Source organism: Mauremys reevesii, linkage group 9 (genome assembly GCF_016161935.1).
Source record: "Mauremys reevesii isolate NIE-2019 linkage group 9, ASM1616193v1, whole genome shotgun sequence".
Classification (NCBI taxonomy): Eukaryota; Metazoa; Chordata; order Testudines; family Geoemydidae; genus Mauremys; species Mauremys reevesii.
Genome location: NC_052631.1, coordinates 81,620,580 through 81,641,116, shown reverse-complemented (window position 1 = coordinate 81,641,116; position 20,537 = coordinate 81,620,580). Strand labels below are relative to the sequence as shown.

At 44.6% G+C, this 20,537-nt stretch overlaps 1 protein-coding gene across 2 annotated transcripts in view; it reads right to left on the bottom strand.

Moving 5' to 3' along the window:
- LAS1L (LAS1 like ribosome biogenesis factor) overlaps positions 1-20,537 on the bottom strand; it is a 57,048-nt gene that overhangs the window by 19,909 nt on the left and 16,602 nt on the right. For both annotated transcript variants that reach the window (XM_039487638.1, XM_039487637.1), the window contains exons 7-10: positions 15,392-15,501; positions 2,469-2,554; positions 1,183-1,398; positions 236-374 (exon numbers count right to left, since the gene is read on the bottom strand). In XM_039487638.1, coding sequence (XP_039343572.1) covers positions 236-374; positions 1,183-1,398; positions 2,469-2,554; positions 15,392-15,501 — 551 coding nt within the window. The remainder of the gene's footprint in view (positions 1-235; positions 375-1,182; positions 1,399-2,468; positions 2,555-15,391; positions 15,502-20,537) is intronic.

The following is a 20,537-nucleotide window of genomic DNA, read 5'->3' as shown; positions in this document are numbered from 1 at the left end:
AAAGAGAGACCTGAAAAATTCTGCTGCTTTCTCTCTTGTAGCACCAGTGGAGAGCAGAGCAGAAACAATATAGGTTTAGTATACACCAAAGGGTTTCCACAGAGGTGACAGCAGGTCAGTGAAGGAGTCCCAGCCACAACTGAACATACTACTTTTCAATGTCTCTGAGCAGGTTGCATATGATCTGCTTCCTGTCCCCTCTTTTCTTTTTCAAAGAGATGGGGGTCACACCTACCGCTGCAGGAGGTGTGGGGTCGCCCAGCAAGGAGCTTCCAAACATTCATCAATAAGCTTTATCCACTGCAAGGAAACTCTACGGTGAAACAGCTTCCTTTTGTTTATCTGACTCTGTGAAAGGCGTCTCACTTTCCTCCCTTTAAAAAAAAAAAAAAAAAGATGAAGAGGGGACTCTCAAAGTAAGAAAAACATGTTTATAACCAACCTTTTACATTTCTATAGCACCTTTCACCCTTAAGAGGCAGAGTTAACGTGCTTTACAGGCCATCATTCCAACCAGCTGTGGAATGCAGCTGCCTCTGGAGTGAGACACAACATACGAATATCTGGCAGTTTCAGCAACTCTAAAAAGTTTAGGACAGGAAGTGAAGCACAGCTCACCCAAAGGCAACATATGCATAAGTAGGAAGAACAAAATGAGAACAGCCATAGTGGGGTCTGGTCAGGACACTAAGAGTAACCCCGGGGTGTTGCAAAAGCAGCACTGTATGACCTAGTGGCCTGAGCACAGCACTAGAAGCCAGGGATTCCTAAGAACTGCGTATTATGAGAAGTCCAACTGGCATCTGTAATAACAAAACTACTGGTTCAGGTTTTATGTATAAAACAGAACTTTAGCAGTGCATTGCTGTCAACACCATGCTGGGGCATTGGTCCCTTACAGGAAAAATTACCACCTTTCAAGTCTTGATAAAACCCATAATGAAGTTTTGGGAATCATTTTTCCATATATTACAATGAACTAAACGGTACCCAGAAAGTGCAAGTTAAAAAGCATGAAAACCAAGATCTTGAAAGCCATAGTAAATTAATGTGACCAGTACAATTAGGATCCTGAATTTCTGACTTGAAAGAAGTATCATCTTTCCCATTCCTTGCACTGAAACAGGAGAGGATTTTAAAGCCATCTTCATATAGAATCTAAAGAATTTCAGACTCACTTACTGGCTTTAGCTTTGGTGTTGGCAGTCAAAATCTCAGCCACCCAGTTGATCAGGTACTGAGGCCTGTGTTCTGAAGATTCAGAACACTGCTTCAGGTCAGCAAACATTTTCTCTAGCAGGGTCTGTGTAAAGTTTCGGGACTGGAGGCCCTTTAGCAGAGGCTGCCAGAAGTAGTAAAATGTCTGAGGGATTTTGAAATCCAGCAACTGTTTATTTTCTATGGGAAAAAAACAAAAACACTACACTTAAATGGTAAAGTATTTTAAACATAGTATCTGGTTCAGTGATAGCTCAAAAGTGAGTAGCATATACTGTATTCAGTGGCCCTATATTACTCCTGGCATCCCACTCTGAATCAGTTATAATCAGTAAAGACAGGAAAAACAATGAATTGATAATTAGGTAAGTAATACAATTCTTCAAGGAAAGCAGAAAATATGAAGCTTGATCTAATCATGTTGTAAGCCACAGGAAAACCTCTCTCTGTTTTGCTAATGCTTTGCCATCATAAGCTCAACTCCCACATAATTAAGAGCTAATCTATCTAAAAAGGTACTATAAAAAGGATTAGTATAAGGTAAAGCAACATAGTACTGAGCAGCTCCGAAGAGCTCTACTACTGTTGATATAATTACAGAAACGTGAAGATAACCCCCTGGGAATCTTAGCTGGGGATTCTCAATTGGTCCCAATGGAGTTAGTCACCCGATTTCCAATGAAAATAGGGCTTGGGTGCCCAACACTCTTTAGACTGGCATTTTAAAGGGGCCAATGTTCATGTCTATCAGTGCAGTCTCACCCAGCCTGTGAGCAGCAACACAGAAGTGAGTCACAGCTAGAGGCAGTCATACAAGGGTAAGAAAATTATTTTTGAGCAGTTCCAAATGGAAATTCCTGTGGTCTCCATGAAACCCATAGCTATTGTAGATACAGCAAGAGAGGCATACAGTCACAATCAGACTTAGAAGGAAGCCTCCGTTTGCAACCACTTAACTGCAACATTGACATGGAAGGTCTGCCTTCATGCGTGTAGGAGTGGGTACAGAAGCAGAAGGCAGACATGAAAATAAAAGGGCCTCCAAAAAGATGGGGTAGGATTTACAAAAATGTGTAGTAGACAGAAGGGGCAGGAGAGGAGGCCTGGCGCAAGTACACAGCATGTTTCAAGACAAATTGAACTAATGCAAACTTAGTTTTTCATCATAATGAGAAAACATATTAAGCCTAACTCACTGTCTTACCCTGATGTGTTCATTTAAGGGATTTCACAAAGTCTGAGACACTAACCTTCACACTTGATATTTAAAGTCTCCAGCTGTTCCACAGTTGGAATGAGAGAGCCATCATCTAGCAGAGCTTCAGCCACCACCTCCCTAGAACAAATAGAAATCTCCATTAGTCCCACCCGTACCTTGCATTTCCAAAGCATCTCTTGTCCTGACCCCCAAAACACTTCACATGCTATACACATGGGCTTCATTTCACCTGCTGCTGAAATGTGGTGGGATGTGGCAGCTCCTTAATAGACAGGCTTGGCAGGATTTGACTTTAACCAACTAAGGTAATTAAATGTCAACTTCAGCTGACACCCTCAAATAAACACCAAAACAAAACAAAACAAAACAAAAAAACCCAATTGATAAACAAGCAGCATAAATGCAGCCTCCATCCCCCTTGCACCTGCAGGGATTGGGTGTCACCAGCCCTGTGGCAGCACAGGGCGCCCTGTGCAGCCCTACCATCACAGATCTACTTTCTCACACACCAGTTGGGAGTGCGGGGGTCTCTGCTCTGCTCTACCAGGACCCACTCACTCAATTCACATGACAGTGGAACTGCAGAGGGCTCCCTGCGACACACAATCCCTGGAGGCACAAGGTGCGAGAAGGTGGCAGCAGTCCTGGAGGGACAGAGCAGAGATCCCCAGCCCCGACTGTGAGGAGTACTCCAGCAGGAGATATTCAGTAGTGGCATGGCCTCTCCCATGGTTGGGGGATTAGCCAGGCCGCTGACACACAGCAGAAACTTCAATTAAAAATTGGTAAAAATAAAAATTGAGTTCTACCAAGCCTATTAATAGGGCCTCAAAACACTATACGAACTGTAGTCTAGGAGTTAAGATACCCACTGAAACTGCAAGGGAAACACAATCCTCCAAACCAGAATGTGACCAGGACACTACGGTTAATACTTGTACTCTGGTAATGGGGGAAAATCCTAAGGCACTGAGATTTCAAAAGCAGTGCAGGGGATTCAGCACTATGTTTTTCATTAAAATGATTCTTTTCGATATGCGTGGTAGAGGTCTAACAACCAGGATCTATAATGACCGCAAGCAGTCAGGACTGTTAAGTCCCATCTGAAAGATGACATCTCTGAACCTCTGGCAGAAAAGCATCCCCATCACTATGTTAAAGATACCAGTTCAAATGTCAGAAGAAGGGCACCCCCTACTGAATTGCCAATGCCATTTTCTGCAGTACCTGGGATGTACTTTGAAGTCTCCCATCCTAACAGCAGCCATGGTTAGCATGGGAGAGCTGAAGCTCACAGCCCAAGATGGCGTGCAATTGCTAGTACAAGGGCTTGGTGCAATGGAAGTGGGAGACAGACGAAACTCATTTAAACTCTCTGGTTCAGACAGGTTGAGCTGGAGGTTGGTAGTGAGAAGCAGAAGTAGGTCCAGGTTTAAATCCCTACAGCCACTCATTATTTGAATAAGGGCTTCTGCTTAGTCCAATATTTGGTAATACACAAAGGACAGCATTAAAAATAACAGCACAAATATCAAACCAGCCATTTTCAAATGCAGAATGCTCAAGTGAGAGGAAATGGCATCTCTGCTTCTATTTTCTTTGGGTTTACAGAGGCAGAACCAGCGTTAAACAAGACATGCTTTGTTACAGGATGTCTGAGGCTTTTATTGTCTGGGGGGGGGGGGGGGAAGGGATCCCCAAACCCAAATCTGAACATCAAGGCAAGTTAAATAGACCTAAGATTCTATAGACATGAGCTGAATTCAAAGGCCTTTGGGTGCAGGTAAAACATACACAAACACTACACCAAATTGCAGCAACTAAGTGATTCAGCGAGACCCCAGCTGCTAGAAAGGCCAGCAGCAGACTGTGACTTGCCTTACAGAATAGGTTCAGATTTAGATCCCTCTCTTTTCTGGAATCTGTTCTAGGATAATTACTATATTCCTAGGTACAATGACTGTTCCTCACTGACTATTTAAGGTCACATCCATGGAGATGCAGCCTCAAACTTGTGATTATGCAAACAGGGATGACAACAACAGTTGACTCAGGGAGGCGACTGGATCAATCCCCTGAGGCAGAGGTGGGCAACCTGTGGCTCCGGAGCCACACTTCTTGTATAGGCACCAACTCCGGGGCTGGAGCTACAGGTGCCAACTTTCCAATGTGCTGGGGGATGCTCACTGCTCAACCCCCGGCTCTGCCACAGGCCCTGCCCCCATTCCACCCCTTCCCGCCCCTCCCCTGAGCCTGCAGTGCCCTCGCGCCTCCCCCTCCCCCCCTCCCCAGAGCCTTCTGCACACCATGAAACAGCTGAAGGAGCAAGGGGGAGGCGCTGATCAGCAGGGCTGCTGGTGGGCGGGAGGCGCTGGGAGCAAGGGGAAGCTGATGGGGGGCTGCTGATGTATTACTGTGGCTCTCTGGCAATATACATTGGTAAATTCTGGCTTCTTCTCAGGCTCAGGTTGGCCACCACTGCCCTGAGGCCTCAGGAGATTCTTTAGCTCTGGAAAGTGATTCTGCTTTTAATCTCTAGTGGCATCTTCCTGCCTTTCCACCACTGCACACATGTGGTCTATATGGACAGAACCATAGCAATGAACTGGACCCAGAGTCATGTAGGAATGCTAAATTACATGTTTTTTCAGGTTGTATGGAGTACTAGAAGAGGTTAGTGGACCCCATTAGCCCTGGACTCTGCCACCTGGATTGCCAAAACCAGTGACCTAGTAAACTTGTCACTTTTAGTCTCCTTCCCTTCCTGCCTTCCCAGCAGCTTCTCTGTTTTCCTACAAACAGGAGACCACTCCCATCACTGCATACAGATATCTTATTGCTCGTTGCCCAGCTTACCACTTCTGCCAATACCATCTTTCAGCTGATCAGTGCCATCACTTCCGTGCCAGGCCTTCTCTACATTCCAATGTGACCCTTTTCCCCTCCCTGATGGGTCTCAGTCTGAGGGAATGGCAAGGAACAAACATCAGGTAGGAAGAGGGTCATACCTCAATTCCCTGTCAACGCCCAGATTGGCACTGCTGTATGGCCAAGCCAGGCACAGCACTTCAGATGGTGTGGGAGAACAGGCCAAGAAGGGGACCCTCGCAGAGTGCACACTACCAGTAGCGCTCTCATACAGACACAAACCAAGATCAAGCACCCCTGTTCATCCTAACTGTGGTAGCGTGTCATAGGGAGAAGGCAGCCTCTCAGGTAGGAAAGTCTGAGACCACTTAGAGCTTCATATGTTAAACACACCATTTTAAATTCCACCCACTTGTCAATACCCAGCCTCAGCAGATCCTGGAGCACAAACCTAGTGTGCTGAGGGCAAGAAACTGTACTTATCAAGCAGCCTACCAACATTCTGCACTAGCTGCAGCTTTCCATTACATTTAAGATCAAGTCCCAAATACGGTGCATTGCAATACTCAGTCTAGAGATGAGAAGACACGGATCATAGTTAAGGCTACGTTTATGTCACAGAGGTCATGGAATCCGGGACTTCCAGAGACCTCCTTGACATTCTCTGCTTCAGCCCCAGGGGTTGTAGGACTCTGGAGCTGACAGCCAGTGGGGCCCTGGCAGGGTTCCAGCAACAGGCGACAGCAGTGACAAGTGACAGGAAGCCCCCTGCAAAGTTCCAGCAACAGGTGACAGACTCCTGAGGGGCCAGAAGGCGACAACCTCACGCGGGAGAGTGGGGGAAGCCTCAGGCAAGCGGCTGGCGTGTCTTGTTTTCTCTGTGGGAAATATGGTTACCCTGCAGCTCCCAGCCGCCCTGGGCAGAGGGAAAACCCCACAGCTCCCAGACACCACAGTGGTGGGGGGAATTGCAGCAGCAAAAGTCACAGACAGGCCCTGGCTTCTGTGAATTTTTGTTTATTGCCTGTGAGCTGTCCATGACTTTTACTAAAAATAACGCTAACAAACTCTTAGCGTTAATCATAGTGCAAGATCCATAACCGGGAGAGATCACAGCAACCTCACCCAATGCTACTATTTGATCATCTGGAAACAGCTGGGAGTGAAACCAGACTCCAAGTCATGGGCTTTGGTCACAAACGTTGATTGTACACCCTCAGAAGGGCTGAGAGAACCTCACCCAACTACTCTGCTTCTTTCCCCCAGTGACTGAGCTACAGCCAGCTTGCTCTCATCCATGGTCTGATAGTACCCAGACACCAGGAAATGCATTTGGCTGCACTCTTCAGATCAGATGAGACAGCAATTTAAACCTGGGCATTGCCAACATACTGAAAATGCTTCAGACTATGCCTCCTCACTACTTCTCCTCATATATGCACTGAATAAGAGGGGTGACACAGTAGATTCTTCCAATACCCAACACAGGAGTGTCCTTGGAGCAGAATACACCAATCGCCAGTTCACACCTTCTAGCCACTGGGGAATTAGCACATTTTCGAAGGGTTAACTAGGAAAATGAAAGCAAAAATTCTTTCCCATTTTTTAAAAATAAATACACCTTTAGCCCGATCTAACGTGACCTGATATAACAAGAATTAGGATATAATGCGGCAAAGCAGTGCTCGGGGCAGGTGGGGCTGTGCACTCTGGTGGATCAAAGCAAGTTCGATATAACGCAGTTTCACCTATAATGTGGTAAGATTTTTTGGCTCCCGAGGACAGTGTTATATCAGGGTAGAGGTGTATCTGCAAAAATTCACAGGAAACTGTTGATATGCCCAATCTTCCCAAGAAAGAGGGCTATGGTAGTTCTTTGCAGGCTTCCTAGAGGTGATATCTCTGTAGTACCAGTGGCACTAGTTAGAATTCCCTGGACTGACAGAGTATTTCTAGCACTGCCAGAAACATGCACCACACAGAGCAGTTCCAGTTGGCTCCTTGAGGCCTCTGTACAGTTAAGCAAAAGAGTGCTTATCAGGCCAATGGTATGCATCATAAAGCATGCCTCCTGTTCTCTCTGCTGCTTTTGCATCCAAATACCATTCTCTGCTCTCTCTTTGGGGTCAAAAGGCAGATTCATGGCAGAACTTCAAACTGGGACCCAGAAGCTGTAGGGAGGCAGGGGTTTTATTTTTAATGCTTCAGTGGCTTATTGGCCATTCACTTGTAGTTTACAGACAACTCCAATTAAGGAAGGTAGGTTTGCTCTTAGAAGAGGCGAGATCCATTGGCATTACCGAGTAGGAACCTATGCTATGCTACAGCATTGGTGTTGCTATATAAAGTTCAATGGAAACAAGAGTGTGACAGGGTCTTATTTTCATTTTTAATATAGTAATGTACTACTGCTAATAAAAAAAGGCAAAAGACACAGATAAGATTCTTTTATGGGAGATGCTTTTAATCACTCTTGACTCTCAAAGAAAGCCTGTGGGAGGAAGAGAAATGTCACTCCAGTCAGAGCATCATTTCCAGCTGCTGGAAATAGGTACAGCATCCCCTTAACTATAAATATAACAGCCCATACTGTTCTTTACAAGTTTGTAGCTCTGGACTTAGTAATAAAGATAGAATGAGAGGAAGTGTGATCTAATGGACCAAGCATGGGACTGGAAGCCAGATAATCCTGAATCCAAATCAGGTGAGGGGAAACATAGAGCCACAGCAGCAAAAATCACAGACAGGTCACGACTTCTGTGAATTATGGTTTATTGCCTGTGACTTGTCTGTGACTTTTACTAAAAATAACCAGGTTCCTCCAGCGGTTCACCATTCCCCAGCTATCTCACCTGCTTAGTCCAAGTGCAGTACATTTGCACAGCATTTCTGAGAACGTGGCTGTATCTGTGCGTAGCGGCACCTGTCCCATTTCATCAATCAGTTCCACGGGGCCGATGAATGAAAAGAAGGATGCTTCTATTTGTACAGGCCGACATGCATACACGCACCACAATTTTTAATTGTAACTAATGACTTTTTGATGCATCAGTTTGTAGATGCTCAGCCCAACACATACTGAAGGGGTCTGATTTTTCAGATAAGCGCTCAGCAGATTACTTTTACAGCACCTCTCTAGTTGTGCCTCATAGCTGTGCATATATAAATTAACACAATATCCATCTTTATATCCAATTTTGCATTATGCTCCCTTCAGTTTGCTCAATGGTTTAGTCCAGCGATTGTTTTCAACCGTTCTATTTTGCCCACACAGTGTAAGGGACAAAGGCCTAAATTCTCTCACAACCATCTGCAGATACCAGGGGAGGTCCCAGCATCCACTGCCTACAGGCCCGGGGTCCATCATGATGGGCATCAAGCACTTTTGGCGGCCACTTGCTGACAGAAGTAAGGAGCCCATTTCAGGTTTTTGTAGGACTGTGTTGTTGCTTCCTTTTCTTGAGCCTCTCCCTGTAGGTTCCAGGCATGGGAGTGGACCCAAACAGGGTCTCAAAGGACATGACTGCATGAAATAGCCCAGATCTCAGTCAACTGCTCGTCCTCTTTCCTATAGTGGACTCCAAGATGGGAAGCAGGAGTTTGTTTATGGAATCTGGGGGGGGGGGGGGGGGTGCGTGCAGGCACGGGGAGAAGAGAGAGACACCAGTGGCTTTTGGTGCAAGCATGAGATTTGCCAATTAGGCATGGCTTTCTTGTCACTTTTGCAGGAGTTTAGAAGAGACAGCTGCCTCCCTGCAGTTGCAGCCCTAGCCCTCACTAAATGAGTTCAGTCCTCTACCCCAGGGAATTTAGCATGTGCACACGCTTGCTTACTGACCACCCTCCACTGAGTGAAGTGTTTTTCAGAAGATAAAGATCCACTGCCCACCCCCAAATTTTTATTGTAAGATAAAAAAATCCACATCCTAAATTGTTTTATTTTCAATTAGCTGTTTTGTGCCCTGCATGTCTCCTCTGTGGGAGCGGAGTACCAGACACGGACAAGATCAGTTGAGCACCACTGCAGCTGCTCCAGGGCCTGCACAGAATTGAGCACTGGAAGACTGACAAGGGGTAGGGCTGGTGTGCTAAAGCTGTCACAGCTGACACTGAAGGACAGGTACAAACACCATGCTGGGAGGACTAACCGAGCCCAGTACAGCTGCCGGGCCTGTAATTCCCATCAACCCTGGCACTGAATAGTGAGCGGGGAGCAGAATTATGGGGAAACGTTACCAGCACATCCCTGTTATTTCAGGTAGCTTAAATTACAAAAACCATTGCAAAAAGGTAACAAAACCGCCAAAACCTGCCACATGGTGCAAGAGTAGGAGGGCCCTGTGTAAATCACAATTTCACAGAGGGCCTGGGATGCATGAAAGTGCCACCAAACCCTGATTAAAAAAATCCTTGAAATTGGCCAAATTTACTTGTAAAATTCATTCTGTGCAAACTCTGTGGGATTCAATACTTTGCCACTGTGATGATTTTTAAAAACAAAATAAAATTACAATGATGATTTACACAAGGCCCTATGCATGACAAGATCAGGTCTCAGGGCCCAGGATGCTAGGGAACCTGCCATTTTCCAACTGATAGTCTGGGCTGGTTCAGGAAGGGAGCTTTGCTCTATGCTTTGTCTTCTCTGTTTCCTGTCTGCCGTGACCAAAGCAAATGTGCAGCAATGTGCACACCAAGACTTTCTCTCTCTGCCAACTCAACTCCTCCTTCCCCTGGAGGGAAGAAGAAAGTCAATTCATCCGACTCATTTCTTCCTTATTCAGGCCTTCAATGTGGAACAAGGAGGGTTAAGAACTAGCCCTGCTCATCTTGCACATCATGGGAAGAGGTTCTAGTGCCAGACACACCCACATTCTCCCATGCCTGGGCCATGCTCCCTTCTTCTATGGGGAAAGAGGAACCCGCCACCCCTCCCCCAGACTGAGAACAAAGATAAAATGCCTGGAGTCCTCCCAGTCCCCTAGGCAAAAGGCTCCACTCCAGCAGCTGACCTGCTGCATGTCAATGCTGATCCTAGAGTGTGTAGGTGCATAGGTGCCAATGTAGGAACGTGGCAAGTGGATGCTGGGTCACCCACTGGTGCCTCTCTCTATGTATCTAGGGCAGGTATGGGGAACAAAATTAATACTCTGTCAGCTGAAAGGCAACAAGACTATGGGGAACTGGGGAAAAAGTTGTATATGATGGCAGAGGCAAAGGATGCCCCCTTCCCTCCCTCTCTCCTCCCCCGCACACAAAAAGTTTTGCTAGAAAGTCCATCCAGAGGTTGTCCTGTCCTTGGGCCAGAGAAATTACCTGTGCCCAAGCACGAATGAAAGGGAGGTTGGACTGAAGTCCAAAATTGTGAAACCAGTACTTACAGGAAATACATTTTCTTGGATGTCTGGAGGAAAATATCAGAAAATGAAAACAAGTCTAAGGCAGTTTACTGCGATTGCGAAATCTCTCTCTAGCACGGTGACCACTGTAGGCTCCAGCTCTCTGTTGGTTTTACAAGTGGAGAATTGGTATTTTGCAATCCTACCCTCCAGAGGTGGCTGCCATTAGCAAGAATTTCCTTGTATAACAGTAACAGCCAGTTTCATGTGACCCCAGCAATCAGAATACCCCATAAAAGTACCTAGTAAAGAACTGGAACACAAGCCACAAGCTATAAACCTTGTTACATTAACAGAGACTCACTTCCCCCTTCTTTCTTCCTGCTTTCACTGTTTGGAGTCTTTGTTTTTCCAGAGAAAAGCCCTAGTCATCATTACATAACGCAACAACAAAAACAGCTAAGTAATGGCATCTGATTACATTTTATTAATAAAGCTACAAGGGACACATTATGCAAGTACCTATTTTTAAGGGAGTGGAGTGTGGGGGCATGGCAGATTCTTCCCCCACCTTATAAAAACTCCTTTATGTCACAGGCTATGCTCAAGCCCCATTCTCTGTCATCTAGTCACTGCGCCACGTCACTGCTCTGAAACTCCAAGGGAGGCTCCCAGAGGTGAAATTTGAACAGCGAAAGGTGGAAGTGAAACCTAGGTTAGACGGCTTTTATAGCTAACCATGTGGCCACAAGGTTTCCTCTCACCGTAATTTTATCCTGCACAAGGTCTCATGTCTCAGGCTCTCTTCCTACTACAACTGGTACCAATGACCAGGAGCAGAAAGGCTTTATATCCCTTTCCTGGTCTTTTGAGCCATCCAGTTCTCCAGAAACCAAGGACATTGACTATCAAAAGTTAAAACAATTAAATAAATTAACATCAAGAGCTGAAAAAAAAAATCTACTTTTCAATTTTGTGGTAGTTTCTACAGATGTATCTTGTGAAGTAGCAGAGATATCATTCCAACTTCTAGCCTCATTCACACTCTGCCTGTTCTCTAAAGCAGTGGCTCTCAACCTTTCCAGACTATTGTACCCTTTTCAATCTTCTGACTTGTCTTGCATCCCCTCCCGCCCCCCGTTTCACCTCACTTACAAAATCAGACATAAAAATACAAAAATGTCACTGCACACCATTATTGAAGAATTGCTTGCTTTCCTATTTTTACCAGATAATTATAAAATAAATCAATTGGAATATAAATATTGTACATTTCACTGTATAGCATATACAGCAGTATAAACAAGCCATGGGCTGCATGAAATTTTAGTTTGCACTCACTTTGCTAGTGCTTTTTTCATAACCTGTTGTAAATCTAGGCAAATATCTAGATGAGTTGATGTACACCCTGAAAGACCTCTGAATACCCCCAGGGTACATGTACCCATGGTTGAGAACCACTGCTAGAGGCTCACTGTATACCAACGGTCGGCAACCTACAGCACGCGTGCCAAAGATGGCACGTGAGCCGATTTTTGATGGCATGCGGAAGGTGGCTGAGCGGCTCAGCCCACCACCGCTTTGAGGTTCCGGCTGCTGCCCTGTTGCCAGCTGGGGTCCTGGCCACCGGCACCACTCAGTGCCCGCTGCAGCCCTGGGGACCCCCATGGAATCCCAGGCTGGCAGCAGGCTGAGCAGGGCAGCGGCTGAGACTCCAGCTGACAGAAGCTGGCGGCCGAAACCCCAGAGTGGTGGCGGCCTGAGCCCCTCAGCCCGCTGCCGGCGGCCTGAGCCCCTCAGCCCGCTGCCGGCGGCCTGAGCCCCTCAGCCCGCTGCCGGCCTGAGGTTCCATTCACTCAGCCGGCGGCGGGCTGAGCAGGGCCGGCGGCGGGCTGAGGGGCTCAGTCCGCTGCCCGTCTGGGTTGCTGGCAGTACTCAGCCTGTTGCTGGTCTGGGGTTCCGGCTGCCGGCCCTGCTCAGCCTCCGGCCGGCCTGGTGAGCAGAACCCCAGGCTGGCAACGGGCTGAGGGGGGCCGGCGGCCGGGATCCCGGCTGGCAAGAGCTGGCGGCGGAACCCCAGACCAGCTGCGGGCTGAGCAGGGCCTGGGATCCTTGTCTGGGGTTCAAGCCACCATCCCCACTCAGCCCGCTGCCGGTCTGGGGTCCAGCTACTGGCCCTGCTCAGCCTGCTGCCAGTCTGGGGTTCCGTCCGCCAGCTCCTGCCAGCTGGGATCCCGACCGCCGGCCCCCCTCAGCCCACTACCAGCCTAGGATCCTGCTCACTCAGGCCGGCAGGAGACTGAGCGGGGCCAGCAGCTGGGACCCCAACTGGCAAGGGGCTGGCAGCCAGAACCCCAGACTGGCAGCAGGCTGAGTGCTGCTGGCACCCCAGATTGGCAGCAGACTGAGCCACTCAGCTCCCTGCCAGCCCCGCTCAGCCCACCACCGTCTGAGTAAATGGAACCCCCGACCGGCAGTGGGCTGAGCAGGGCCAGCGGCTGGACCCCAGATCGGCAGTGGGCTAAGTGGGGATGGTGGCTGGAACCCCAGACAAGGATCCCAGGCAATTGATAAGAGCTGCATTTTCATTTTATTTTAAATGAAGCGTCTTAAATATTTTTAAAACCTTATTTACTTTAAATACAATAGTTTATTTATATAATATAGACATGGAGAGAGACCTTTTACAAATGTTAAAAAGTATTACTGGCACGTGAAACCTTAAATTACAGTGAACTTGGCACACCACTTCTGAAAGGTTGCCGACCCCTGCTGTATACCCTCAGCTACAGTATGAGAAGTGGCTGTAGTGACACCCATCAGCCACAGTAACCAAGAGCAACACAAAAACTTTCTCTTGAATGCAAGTTAACGCCAAGAGGATTCTCTTTCATGCTTTCTTGCTCTACAGAACTCCAGCCTGGTACCCAGACCTGTATACAGCAGATAATTTAATCAAAAGGGCTACCTCATAAAATCCCATCCGACTCACTCCGTTTATTTTGCCCAGGTGCTAGCAAAGAGAAAGCACTGCTCAGATACTGAATTCAGCCAGAAACCCAAAGAGAATTCTTCCAAGCACCCACATTAAATATTCACAGCAAGATACACATGATATGCTTACAAAAAGAGAGTTTGCAACATAAATAATTTAGGGAAAACATTAGTACAGCTCTGCTATGCCAATGGTGGAGAGTCAGAGCTGCAGAGCTCTGAGAGCGCTCAAGTCTGCAACCCTGAGGCCACTGATTCCTTAGCATTTCATCACCTCCAAACATTTTTAATTGGGCTGACACAAATCCACCTCTCCTACAGCATATAATGATATTTGGTGGTGTAAGTAGGGCAGCAGCCTCTAAAAGGCCATTCAGAGGCACAAACAGCTCCAAGTTGTCAAGTGAAATATTTTTGGAGAAGCCTAACTAATTAAGGCCCAGACAACATTCTGGGTGCATTTGGAAATGCACTTCAAGTGCTGAATGTACCTAGTACACTCATACAGCATAGAGAGAAAACAGTGGCGAACAGAGCAAAAGCTGAGAGAGAACACAGCTGATGACACACCAAACCCAGAGCAACGCTTTAGACAAGCTGCTAACTTATGATTTCAGGGTTTGTAGGGGCAAGGTTTTCACAGACACAGCCATTAAGGAATATTGCAAGATGGTTTACCGTATCATCTTGCTCTTAATGGAACAAACATACCGGGCTATGTAACAGTCCTAACGTGAAAAAAAGCTATACAACGTAGGATTCTCCAGACAAATGACACTTCCTTCAATCGGAGCAATGATAATTCTGTCCTACCATCTAATGATCTTTCAATTCCCTCTTTAAAATCCCCCTGCAACTGATACCTAAAAGAAAATCAACCAATGTATGATGTCCAGGTTAAAGGGCAAATGGGGGCAGCTGACATTCTTTATATTTCTAATTATCAAAAACTTTGCAGCTGCATTTCTAACGTATATTATATATTTGATATCTCTCTCCCAGCCCTGCATGTGTCATTTGTCTCAGACTGCAAGATTCTTGGGGCAGGGACTGGGGCTTCATACGACTTTGTGCAATGCCTAATGAGGCTCCATCCCAATCGAGTCCTCCAGGATCTACGGTTATACAAATATTTAATGATGTGAACAGAGCTAATATTGCCCCACAGGGGTCTTGCGAAAGTTAGACCATGTCCACCTCATAAGGCTGTTGTGAAAATGAATTAATAGGTGCTTTGTGATCCTCAGATGGAAGTATAACATACACAAGGAACCACTGCTCTATTTTCTTTCAATTTCTTCATCTCCGCTGCCATTTTGCCTGCTGCCTGTATGAAGTACTACACATCAGTGCTTTACAGAACTGGGTATATTCTACTTCTCGGGTCAAGCATATTGCCAAAGGGTTAAATACACAAAACCACCCCATAGGTGAAAGTGACCTTGACTGAGTTGTCAATTATCCCCACCCACCCAAAAGCAAATGACTACTGCGGTCACAGCAACAAAGAAAAAGGAAGTAGAAAGAGTGGTCACATATCCAAGGGCCAGCTGCACACACAGGCCCCTGACAGGGGAAACATTCTTTAGCAGAAATCAAGAACTAAGACCACAAGTGAGTTATAATCAGCAACTTATGACTTTGTCTGTGACTAACAAAGTACACAGTAAAATGGTGCAAGGTGACAGCCCTACAGCTGTACAACATTATGGTTCCTGCTGGAGTATGCAGCTTCTCTCCAGATAAACTGTACCTGCTCTCTTGCAACAAGTCTTTAATCTGAGCCAAAATCCACTCCACCTCTGAGGAAGAATTACACCATGCTTTGCGGGCCTTTCGTAAGGACTGAAGCTCCTGAAGAACCTGCATAAGAGAGAAAACAATATCGGTAAATAAATATATTTTGTTGCATGGGAGTCACTGAGAGCAGAAGGCACTACTATAAAGAGCAGATGCATAATCCAGACATTTCATTCATAACCCTGACAGTGGCTCTCAGAGTTTCCCTCTCAACAGCATTATAAAACACTAATACAGAAGTGTTCTAAGGACAGGCCTAAACTGAAAGGGGAGCATGATCAACAATTCAGAGGCAGGAAATTAGGTACTAGGACTCCCTGGTTCTATCCTCCGCTCTCCAGCAAGTCCATCTCTGTTCCCAAGTGCCCACCTGTAAAATACATAATGCCTACTTAAGTCAGGATTTTGCCATTAATGTTAAGGAAATAGCAGAGACCCAAGTGTCAAATCAGCTTAGTGACCTATGCAGCATTCAGGATGCAGTAGCAGTTAGAAAACAGCAAGCAAGGTGTCAGGCTACAACAAGAATAGGAAAGTCTAATGCTAGAGACATATGCTGCCACTCTAGAAATCAGACTCGCCTTCAGCTTCACACACACACGTTAGCACAAAGGGGTGCAAGTTACACACTCTGCTAAGAGGGACATTTGCACCCAGGGCAAGTGGCATTTCCAACACTACCTTGAAGGGTACCAGTAGATGGCACCTTCCGTTTCGGCTGGGAAACCACAGGCATAATGCCAGTGGAGGCTGCAGGTGATGTGACATCACTGAGAGTCTAAGTTTCCCAATGTCTTGGTGACATGCTCTCGCAGTTTTTGTGCATGGGAGAAGGTGCAGAGACTTTTCAGCAGAGGGCCCTCTGCACTGTATTTCACTCCCTTCTGTGGTACACCAGAGTCTTGTGGGGAGGGGTGGCTTAATATGGCTTCTGGTTTTAAGTATCTGTGTCAGTGGGTAGACGGCATTAATTTACTGAGCACTGACACGATGGTGTTCATCCTGTATGGAAAAGAGACATGGCCATGCACTGCCAAGCTGTCAATGTAAATCAGACTCAAACAATACATACATGATACAGGTAGGTCAACCCTTTGTGTGCTCAATGATTTTTTTTAAAAAGACATTTCAACAGTTGGTGTGCACCACCAGCAGGACTTCCTGCAGAATTCTGTTCTGAGGAGGCTGATAAATATGGAGAGTTACAGAGTCCCAAACACAGGGGTAGGCAAAGACGTTGTTGTGCATATGATGAGACTGAAGGACACCAGTTAGGCCCTGGAAGAACTTAAGAGAACCGTGATTTCTTGTGCCTGTCTGAAGTTGTGAGTTTAATTTGCTTAGCACAGTCACAATGATGAGGTGCAACAGATGTTTTAGGTAACAAAAATCAAGTCTGAGATGTGTCCTTAATATCACGAATCATTAAAATATCTTCAAGCTGGTTACACATGAACATGTTCAGGAATATGTGTCCTTATGTTAGAGTATTTACTAAAGAAACTCACCTAAGCCTGATCTACACTTTAATGTTTTACTGTTATAATCAATTCAGTGATTTTAGCTTTACCAGCATAGTTAAAGTAGTACAACCTCCCTAGAATGGATAAAATTATACTGATATAAAGATATTTTATACCAGTATAGCTTGCTGAATGGTAATTGCTATACTAGTATAAAGGCACCTGTACACCAGTATAATTGTACTATAGTTGAACTGCAGTTCAGACAAGCCATTTATAAAACTAGTTAATTTCCAAAATTTAACATTTCAAATAAAACTGGTCTTGATTCTAGAGATCCAGACCTGTTTTTATGTTTACAGACATCCACTGTTCCCATGTATGGACCTTAAAGAGCAAGCCATTGGCATTTTACAGTTTCTAAAATGCAAAATCAGACTGTACATTTTATCAACAGCAGCTAATTCAAGAATATCGCCAGTTCAGTGATGCAAGAACCATTTGTATCCCATGCAATATTTAAAACCAATCTCAGATACAATTAGGATTACTTCATAAATCAATCAAGTTAGTTCACACTACCTCTGAACTGTTGGATGGAAATCTTGTAGAAATATTAATAATAATCTCACTCTTCTGTTACCTGTGTATTGCTTCCACAGAGTTTAACAGTGTGAAAAGTTATTTCTTGCCATTAATCATTTCTATTGTTCATTATATGTATTCCCTCCACCATGAAAACACTTACCAAACATATCACATGAGGGTAAGAAAAGTTTAGCTTATAAAGTTGTACAACAGCATATTGCACAGTCACTCTTATCATACCAATGTTAAAGGTGTCAAATATGTTCATCAGAAACCTTCAGGCCTGTATTAAACTTAGTTTTGACTAGTGTTATTAAACATGTGATTTTTTTTTTAATTAGCAACATATCAAATCTCTAAGTATAAAGTAGAAAATATTTGAAGTAAATTTATCTGGCTTCAGAATCAACAAAACTCCAGATAAAATGAAGTTTGTGAGCTAATCAGGTGTTGGGATGGGATGGGGATTAAAGCCAGAGATTGGGATTCAGGACTCCTGGGTTTTAATCCCAACTTTGCCTCCAATTCTCTGTGGGGTTCCAAAGAAATCATTTAGCCTCTCTGAAGCAGTTTCCTCCACACTTTTAAAATGAGGATAATTTGCTTATTGTACTGTAAAGTCTCAATGTTTGTAAAGTTCTTCAACACTCCTTAATGCAATGTGTCATTATATACATGCAAATTATTACTATCCTCTCTATACCAAGTCTGTGAAACATTCTGAAACTATAAACCACATGTAATTGCTTCTATGAAACTCTGCTAACTCCATCTGGAACTTGCTTAGTCAAGTTCCAGTAATTGCTTCTTGGATTTGCAGTGATGAAGTCATACCTCACTCAATGTGATTTTGATTGCAAAGGATTTTCCCCTTGAATATTCTAGGATATCTGGGCACTAGGGTAAGGGCAGAGGAAGGAGACACAATAAAAGAGCGGCTGGGGAATTTTATCCATGATGAATCAATTGTTTTAAAAACAAAATTAAAAAAAAAAAAGTAGTATTTGGAAGTTTTCCCCTCCTACACAAAGCAACTATGTCACCTTCTCTCCATCTTTCCCACTCTCTCCCCCTACATTGCCAGGTGCTGTCAGGACATAATAAATAACTTTGGGCAGACTATTAAAAAAAAACAACCCACAAAAGAGCCCTGAGTTATTGGAACAGTCACTTCCTGCTGTGCTCCAGAAAAGGGTGGGAGTGCCTGAACTTTCCAAAAAATGACGTGTAAGGCCCATTTATTACCTGTCCCATCACGGCAATGTATCATATTTAATGTCTGGCTAAATTAGGCCATGTTTTTATTAACGGTTTATTTGTAATGAAAAGGAAAGGGAGGTAAGAGGGGTTTTGAGGATCCCAGTACTGAAGAACTGCATTGCTAGATGTGATTTACCATATTTGTTCCAGAATGGAGCCAATACAGGAAACTATTCCCCGCACCTGCCCCTCCTCCCCAAACCCTTTTTGTAAGAAATATATAAATATTCCCCTGCAGATATTTAGCAATGATTTTGCAGTAAACCAACCTACGTGCTGAGACCTGCACAGTTACATCTATGAATTTATAATTCAGATCATATATTTAACATAATCCAATAGATAAAAAATGAAAAGGGCAAAAAAAAGAAGCATTCAAATAGGAGTTTTACAGAGATCCTGTCCATGGACCCCTAACACTGTTTGGTGGGCATAATTCTCAAAATGCTATAGTCAATATATTAAAAATGAGAGGAAATGTTCACACCATTTACGCCACTGAAGATTTATTTTCCAGCACTCAGCTACATTCCCAGGCCTTTTCCATAGTTAATAAGCACAAATTGGAAAGAACACCTTACTTAAGAGATGTTCGACAAAAAGGCCGGTACACAGGATAGCATGAGTGGAGGGTATGGTTTCAGAAGCAGAGCATGCTAAAGGGTTTATTTGGTTAGTTGATATCAAAAGCAGGGCATTTACACATGGTCATCCATGCATGCCATTTTGATTAAATAAAGTTGCTTTTCTTTTGCAGTTGACACAGAACTAAGGGAGGGGAGGGGGGATTTTTAAATGCACAAGTGGGAATTAAGTGCCCAATATCTATTATCTTTCAATGAGATTTGGGTGCCTTTATTGCCCTTTGTGCCTCTGAAAATCTCACACCAGATTTAGGGAATTGCCAGGAGACAACTGTCCAGCCAATAAAACATTATATATACACCTGTCAACCTGAAATCTAGCCAATGAGTTAAAAAGTAATTCCAGGTCGTACACCAGCTCCTTCCCTTCCACTGCCAGTTTATGTACTTTTATAATCACAATTTCTCATTCATTTTGTAACTTTTCCTATCCCCTATCCCTGTTTTAATGACCCAGGAGAAAGATACTGACTGTGTTTCAGTTTCCCTCTATACAGTACTGTGAAACAAACAGAATAAACTAGAAAGATAATTTCCTATCTAATCTTTCAGTTAATGATCATAAGTATTACTTGTAACAGCAGTAACATTTTTCAGACAGAAATGTTATTTACATACACAATTACCGAATACACTGTTTCCCAAGGATTTTAGGAACTGGGATGGAGATGTGTCATGTTATCTCTACATATGCCTCACGAAGAAATCTGGATATTTCAAATACATTGTAAAGTCGCCAATTGTGGTTCTCACCTATGGTTTAGTTAATGGTCTGTGGGGTGGAGAAGGAGGAGCTACTGGAAAATATTACTTTAGGGAAATGGAGATGAAGAGTTCCCAACAGACTTGATCCAAAGCCCAAATAAAACCGATGTAAAGACTCCCACTGGCTTCAGTCCCTATCTGAAGGTCTTCTAAGCTGCTTGTCACCAGGGTATCTCAACATGCTTTACTAAGGACATAAATATCATTATTGTTGTTTTAAAGAGAAGGAAGTTGAGAAACTGAATTATTTGCCGCAAATCACAAAGCAAATTAGTGGTAGAATTTCGGTAGGAGTAGAATCCAGGTCTCCTGACTCCCAGCACTATCCCTATCAACTGAATCCCGACACAAATACAGCAGGCTAGCTGATGGAAAAGCT